This window comes from Apis dorsata, unplaced genomic scaffold (genome assembly GCF_000469605.1).
Source record: "Apis dorsata unplaced genomic scaffold, Apis dorsata 1.3 scaffold_1100, whole genome shotgun sequence".
In the NCBI taxonomy this organism is placed as follows: Eukaryota; Metazoa; Arthropoda; class Insecta; order Hymenoptera; family Apidae; genus Apis; species Apis dorsata.
The window spans coordinates 102959-111177 of NW_006264198.1; the positions used below are offsets into that span (position 1 = coordinate 102959).

The following is an 8219-nucleotide window of genomic DNA, read 5'->3' on the forward strand; positions in this document are numbered from 1 at the left end:
AAAAATAATTTTGAATGAAGAAAATTGAACTAGAAACAGATTAAAAAAAATTTTGCATTATTTCGTAATTCGTTTATTTATTATCATTATTTATATGAATATGTAACATAATTTATATATTTTGAATATTATAATTTATATATTTTGAAATATTAATAAATAAAATCTAATAATATACATATCTAATATATACACGTTTAATATTCATATTTAATGTTTATATAGTTTAATGTTTAATTACAAAAAAAGACATTATAATTAATGGTATAATAAAAATAAGAATTAAAAGTTAACTTAAAAGTTAAAAAATATATCAACAAAAACATGACGTGATTGCTAATTTCATTTGATATAACTTTAAAAAACAAAATAAAAAAAAATATTAAAATTTTGAAGTTTTTGTGTCATTTATAAAAATTAATTTTACAGAAACTATCTTTCATTATTAAATTTGAAAAATTGAAGACAAATTTTGTTTATTATTAAAAAAATATCATATTATTTTAATTTTTTTTTTTTTAATTTTCTCTTTCTTAATATTTATTCAAAGATGTCAGAACGAACTTTGGCATTTTTTTTATATTTATATAATGAAATGTTAATTTATAAAATTATACATATTATATATTTGCACGATTTACGTATAAAATATGCGAATCGTTGAATATATTAAATTTATAAATAAATTATTAACGTTCGTCACATTCTTCAGAATTAACCTGATTTCACTAACGAACTATTAAATTATTAATTATAATATAATTAATTAATTACAAGAATGATTCTTATGGTAAATGGTGTTTCTCGAAAATATATTTTCTTGTGTGGTTTCGAATTTACAAAATTGGATACTATTCATCGAATGAAAATTGAAATAACATAATTGATATCGGAATGTTTATAGAATAAATCAGATATCGAATATTTTAATAGGAATAGTTGGATATTTAATCATAAAGAATATCATATATGAAAGATATTAGATAATTAAAAATTAGAACATTAAAGAACGTAATTAACTTCTTAAATATCCCAGCATATAAAATATATTGATATCTTTTTAAGTTATTTTTACAAATAATATATTTCTTTATTTTTGATTTTATTGATCCTGTATTATGAAGTAATATAAAATTATTAATATTATTAAAAATAATATTAATTAAAATTATTATAATTAAATAAATTGTGCATTAATTTTTTTAATAATATTGAGAGATAAAAAAAAAACAAAAATTATGATAATATTAATAATTTTCTATTATTAGATTGCGGATATTAATTCGAATATGATAAGTTTAAGAATACAAAAATACTTATAATATGCAAAAATATGTTAAAATATCAAAAGTAAAATATTTAATATAATATTTAATAAATTAAATCTCATATTATTTCTTTAATATTTGAATAATAATGAAATTTGAATAATTAAAAATATAATATATCATTTACTTATATTTTTAAATATACCATTTATTCATTTTTTGTTTTTTTTTTTTTACACTGGGAATTTAAAAATACCTGTTTATTTTATTTTCTTTTATTTTTAAAATTTCTTCAAAGTAATGTATGACTATATAAAGAAGAAAGAATAAAGCGGTTTAAAATGTTGTGTACTTTCATTTTAGACGAATATGTATTATTTATTTATTTATTTATTTATTTATTTTAATTATTTGCAAATTATTCCGAAATCTGAAATATTTGCAATATCGATGTAATCGTCATTTAAACTATTTTATCTTATCCCATTACTTAAAACAATTGAGCTTACATTTATAAAAGATTTATGTATGAATAATAAATCAATTTTTTTAACATTATCCTATTAATATTTATATATTAATAAAATAATTTTAAAAAATTATAATGCATTAAAATTTATTTAAATCTGTATCATTTTTTTTTGAAAAAAATTTTAAAATTTAATCAGAAATTGCAATGTAATCAAAATCATAACAACTGCCATTATGGACACCACTGCTGTATATTTGGCTAAACTATTTCGTTTTTATATTGGAAAAATAATTTGATAACTTCTTTGATGTTTTTCTTAATAAAAAAATCTATTGCATGGTTAAATTTTGTTCTGGATCCTTAATTTTTAAAATAAATTGAAAAATATCATAAAAATGGATATATTTTCCTTTTAAGTATAATTATTTAAAGTAATGATTATTTTAAGTATATTTAAATATATTTTATAATTTAATAAATATTTATATCATTTTATTTAAAAGGATTTATAGAATCATTCCATGTTAAAAATAACTAAATAATTATTATCATAAAAATACAAAACACATTTTTAAAGTTGCAATTGTTTTCAAATTATTTTTTTCGAAAATTTGTAGATTCTAATATGATTTGCAAATTTATATAATACATTAAAATATGTAATAAATATTTAATCATTATTACAAAATCGAATAAAAATAAAAATTTGTCGAATACTGTTATTTGTAATAATTTTAAATATTATTCTTAATTTATGAAAAAAAGTAATAAATAATGTTAACTATTAATCTTAAAAAAAAATCAGTTTAACAATTTTTTCCAATTTTTATTAACTTTATAGAAAATAAATATATAAAAGCACGAAAATAATGTAGAATCTCGAAAATTATGTTATTACAAAATACTAATGAATTTTTTAATATTCATATGCATTTATTTCGTAAGAAAAATATTTAAATACATTTATAATTAAAATAAATTACATTTATATTTAAAATAGTTTCATAAACAAAAAAAAAGAAAAATAAAAAATAAATAAAAAGTATAAATATTTTTTTAAATATTGAGATCTATAAATCTTGAGATTTATAATAAATTAGAGATATAATTTAATTTAATAAATTTATTGTAAAACAAAATTTCAAAAATTTTTTACAAACATAATATAAAATAAACTCATTAGTCTATCATGTATTAAATCTATAATGTAATAATTTGAAATTTAAATAAAAAAATTAAACACACTATTGATATTTATCTATGTAAGAATTAATTATTGGATTGAGAGATTATTTTTTTTTAACAAAAAAAAATTTTTTATATAACTATGTGTTAAATTTTTATGATTATGCGTTTATATAATGCTATGGACATCATATATAGTTCGAAAATTTATATTTAAATTATTTTATATTTATATTAATCATTATTATATCATATTATTAATTAAACTATTAAATACATAACTAAGATAATTGAGCATTTAGAAAAATATTTATTATAGTATGAAAAATCTTAAGTGGAACACTTTTTAGAATAGAATTTAATGTTAAAAATATCATACGTAATAATTTTAATGATTTTTTTCTTATGAAAAAATATAAAATAAATAATAGAAATAATTTTTTTTTTATTTGAATGAAATATTTTATGATGAAATAATATATGAATAAATTATGATGAAATAATAATATATTTCATGTTTCATTATTGTATTATATATTTTAGAATAATATCTTTTTAATGTAAACCTAATGTAAATCCTTTTAATGTATTGTCAACAATGTCATTAGTTTTCTATATTAATATCGAATTGACAATTTTGTTAAAAATATTGCTATTCATTTAGAATAAATTATATCTATTAAATTATATCTATATTATAAATTATATCTAAATTATATCTATATTGTAAATATATCATTTAGAATTCATTTAGAATAAATATACAAGTAATATCAACTAATAATAAATTTGATAAACTAATAATTGAAGTAATGATAAAATGATAAAATGATAATATAATAAATATAATATAATAAAATAAAAATAATAAATATAATAAATATAATAAAATTTTATAATAATTTAAAAAAAAAATAATAACTCAAAATAATAAATAAATTACCAAAAAGTAAGTAAATAATTGTCAAAAGTTTAATTGTAATCTTTTTTATTAAATAAAAATAAAATTATGTTCATCTATTTGAATAAATATGATATAATTGTCATTATATTCATCATTTTTAACAATAGAATTTATTTAACAACAGAAATATGATGAAATTATGCTTAAGTTTTTTCTATAATTTATAAAATATATTAGTATTTAAATAAATAATATATATATTATTCTATAAACAATATATATATTTATTATATTAATTATTAATAACATATACTAATATATGTACAATATACTAGATTTTATTATATATAATTAAAATAATCAAAGATATTTTAAATGTAAATATTAAATCTATAAAATTAAAGTATTTAAAATTTTTTGTAAAATTTAAATAACGAATTATGAGTTTCTTATAACATTTTCTATAAAATTAAAAATTATATTATTATCATTATATTATTTCTTATCGTTTTATAATTACTATAAATTAATTTGTTATATAATTTATAATAAAATATAATAAAATTAAATTTATAATACAATTTTTTTAATACATTCAATTTCAATGATTAATGATTCATCAATTTTTGAATATATAATATTTGTGATTTAGATATATCTTTATATACAATATTTTATATACACTGCTAGTTTCACCGATTTTATTTCTTTTTAGATTGAAAACTGAGAGTTCTAATTTTAGATTATCTTATTTCTTCAATTATGGTAATCACGCATCGTTATCATTGTTCATAAAGTGCAATATTGTTTAATTTATAATCATTAATTGAATGAAATAATTTATTTTATAATTTATTCTCCAAAAAATTAATTTTTAAGAGTATTCAATATTAAGAATATTAATATAAGTAAGAATATTCAATTTTTAAAATAATATTTTTATTAATAATATAAAATGTAATTATAATCAATTTAATGTAATATTTTGTAATATTTTATTTTAATTTTATATTTTATACAATTTTTAATAAAATTAATAATGTAAAATTTTAATCGATTTTTCAAATAATTTTCTAATCAAATTTAAAAATTTATTTTATTATTTTTTTTCTGTTTCGAAAATATGATAAAATACATTAAAATAAATAGACAAATTGAATTATTTAATTTAAAAAAAAAAAGATCCATTGAAAACATAAATTATTATATCTAACTTGTTTATTTCCTTTACAATTATGAAAACTGGAAAAAATTATGACTGATTCATCGAAAGAAGAAAAAAATATAAATTATCTGACAATTTATACAACAATTTGATACAAATAGTTTTAGAAGTTGAATTTAGATGTAGCTAATTACATATATATACGTTAACAATAAGTTTCGAAATGGCTAACATATATAATAATTTATAAATCTTATAATACAATTTTTAAATGAAATTAAAAAACTATTAACTGGAAATAATTAATTCATTAAGAAATATAATTTAATTACATATATATAATTAATTTATTAGAAAAATTTCAATGCTATTTTTATTTTTTTTTTTTCTTTTTGTAATATTAATTTTAATTAATTAATTTTTCTCCAATAAAAATCTTAAAATAATATTAAAATAATATAATAAAATTATAGTCAAAAGATATCATTATCAGATATTTTTTGAATTAAATTATTTGAAATATTAATACAAAAAAAGTAAAAATCAGACAAATATTTTATCAAATTTAAATCTAATTTTTAAACTTATAATTAAAACGAATTATGTTACTTATAATATAAACAATACTTAAATTTTTTATTTGTTATTAAATTTATTTAATATTATTTGCTTAATTGCAAATTTGCATAATTCAAAACATTTATGAATGAAAAATTCAAAAATTAAAATTAAAATTAAAACAAATTGCAAACATTACATTCTCATATTTCTTGATATATAATTTCCTTTTTTTTTTAGATAATTATTAAAAATATAATATATTCAATTTTATTTTCTTTGCTTTTGTCTCATTCTGATAACTTTAGCTATACTTCATCAAGTTAATCAAAAGATTGGAAAACATATTGACTGACGTAAAATGGATGTTTGAAATCTTATCTATGTATATATGATGCATATATACGCACATGTACATACAAACAATGTATAAAAACACATACAACTTCAGTAGTATCGCAAAGTATATTTTCCTTTCATTTTCTGCAACAACCAGTTACGTTTACGTCGTCGTTGGAAGTACTGAAGGTTAGGTTGAGATTACTACGTTATATTTGAACTTTCCTTAATTCTCCCTACCACAAATGTTATTGGTTGAACGTTGAACGCGACAGTGCGTAAAGTCCAAGGAGTCGTTTATGACATTCTTATACGATTTGAAAGGGATACGGTATTTACATTTTTTAATGTATTTTTTTTATATATATTTAATCATTTGCAAATTTAATTTAGACAATTTTTCAAGATTTATTTTTTTATTACATTTCATTATTATTATGCTTTTTATATAAATATTTAATAATAAACATAATTTAATAATAAATTAATGATATAAATGCCGACTATTTGCAAGTGATCAAGATTTGTGTTGATATTAATATATTAGTATCAGTGATTTGATTTATTTTTCTTATTGCAAATATATTTAGTTAAATTTTTAATAATTGATTATATTGAAAACAGTTTAAATTTTAATATAAATATAAACTCTGTATTTTAATATATTATATATATATATATATATATTTATTTAATTAATATTTATTATAATTAATTTAAAATAATTTTTAAATTAATCAAGCTTTGTTCTTTTATATTATTTTTTTAATCATAAAAATTATTTTTTTAGCTTAATTGTAATTGCACGAGACTTAATTTACTGTTCATATACAAGCTTTATATAATGGGTCCTTTAACTACAAGAGTTAAATATACTTTTCATTCTTTTTGTACAATTACTGTAAGAGCATTATCTACCAATGCAATGTTAAATCCTAAAAATGATGTAAAAGAAATAATACTTAAATATTTGGATGGAAAAGATAATGGTATTGTAGTATTAGGATTAAATCGACCCACTGCTTCTAATGCTCTTGGCAAAACTTTAACTAGTCAATTAAATGATGCTATTTCTTCCATCAGAGAAGATACAAAATTACGAGTATTAATTATTCGCAGTTTGGTTCCAAAAATTTTCTGTGCTGGTGCAGATTTAAGAGAAAGAAGAAGGATGGATAATTCAGAAATTTTAAAATTTGTTTCATTTTTAAGAAGCATAACAAATAGTATAGAGACATTACCAACTCCAGTAATATCTGCTATAGATGGTACTGCATTAGGTGGTGGCTTAGAACTTGCTCTAGCCACAGATATTAGAGTTGCAGCATCAGATTCCAAAATGGGGCTTGTAGAAACAAAATGGGCTATTATTCCTGGAGCAGGTGGCACACAACGACTTCCAAGAATAATTGGAATTGCTAAAGCAAAAGAACTTATTTATACTGCACGTATAGTTGATGGTAAACAAGCTATGGAAATTGGTTTAATAAATCAAGTAGTTCCTCAAAATAAAAGTGGTGATGCTGCTTATCAAACTGCTTTAACAATTGCCAGAGAAATTTTACCTAATGGTCCTATTGGAGTTAAGTAAGTATAAAGATAATATTAAATATTCTCTGTTAATAATATTAGTAAAGTTGTGTTTCTAAAAATTGATAAGATAAAATATTAACAATTTCAAACAATTGATGATTAAATTAAACAATTAAATTTATTTAATAAAAATATATTAACTTTCAAAATTTTTACAAATTTAATTTATAAACATAATACATAATATAACATATTATAACAGATAATACTTATTTTTTATTTTTATTGTGTTTTAGAATGGCAAAAACAGCAATGTCAAAAGGTCTTCAAGTATCTATTACAGATGGACTTGAAGTTGAAAAACAATGTTATAGTAAAGTTGTGGATACAAAAGATAGAATTGAAGGATTAGCAGCATTTGTAACAAAACGTATACCTATTTATCAAGGAATGTAAATATATCAAAATGAAATATTGAAATATGAGTGTTTTATAAATTTGTTACGCTTAATTATTAACATATCAAGATAATGCATTTTAATAGAAACTAAATAGGAAATACACCATTTATTTACTACATTTTTATAATATGACTAATTTTGATATACATGTAACAAAAGTTCAAGTATCTTTGTATTTAAGCAGAAATCTACAAAAATAGCAAATTAATATTTAATATAATATAAAAATAATATTACATAAGATTCATAGTTTTAAGTATTTTTATATGTGATTTAAAATTCCAGAATTCATATAGTTTATATTAATTTTGTTATGTTAATATATATATATATA

General features: G+C 17.0%; 1 protein-coding gene across 1 annotated transcript; it reads left to right on the top strand.

Moving 5' to 3' along the window:
* The first annotated feature begins 6014 nt into the window (after positions 1-6014).
* LOC102675072 (methylglutaconyl-CoA hydratase, mitochondrial) lies at positions 6015-8073 on the top strand. The gene is made up of 3 exons (XM_006624713.2): positions 6015-6222; positions 6682-7478; positions 7721-8073. The coding sequence occupies exons 2-3, from the start codon at positions 6736-6738 to the stop codon at positions 7878-7880; spliced, it is 903 nt and encodes a 300-aa protein (XP_006624776.1). The 5' UTR covers positions 6015-6222; positions 6682-6735; the 3' UTR covers positions 7881-8073.
* Positions 8074-8219: the final 146 nt, after the last annotated feature.

Bases quoted from the DNA above. Each gene is read 5' to 3' on its own strand.
- LOC102675072 (XM_006624713.2), top strand. From the start codon at position 6,736: ATGGGTCCTTTAACTACAAGAGTTAAATATACTTTTCATTCTTTTTGT. The intron at 7,479-7,720 runs GTAAGTATAAAG...ATTGTGTTTTAG, and splicing joins AATGGTCCTATTGGAGTTAA to AATGGCAAAAACAGCAATGT.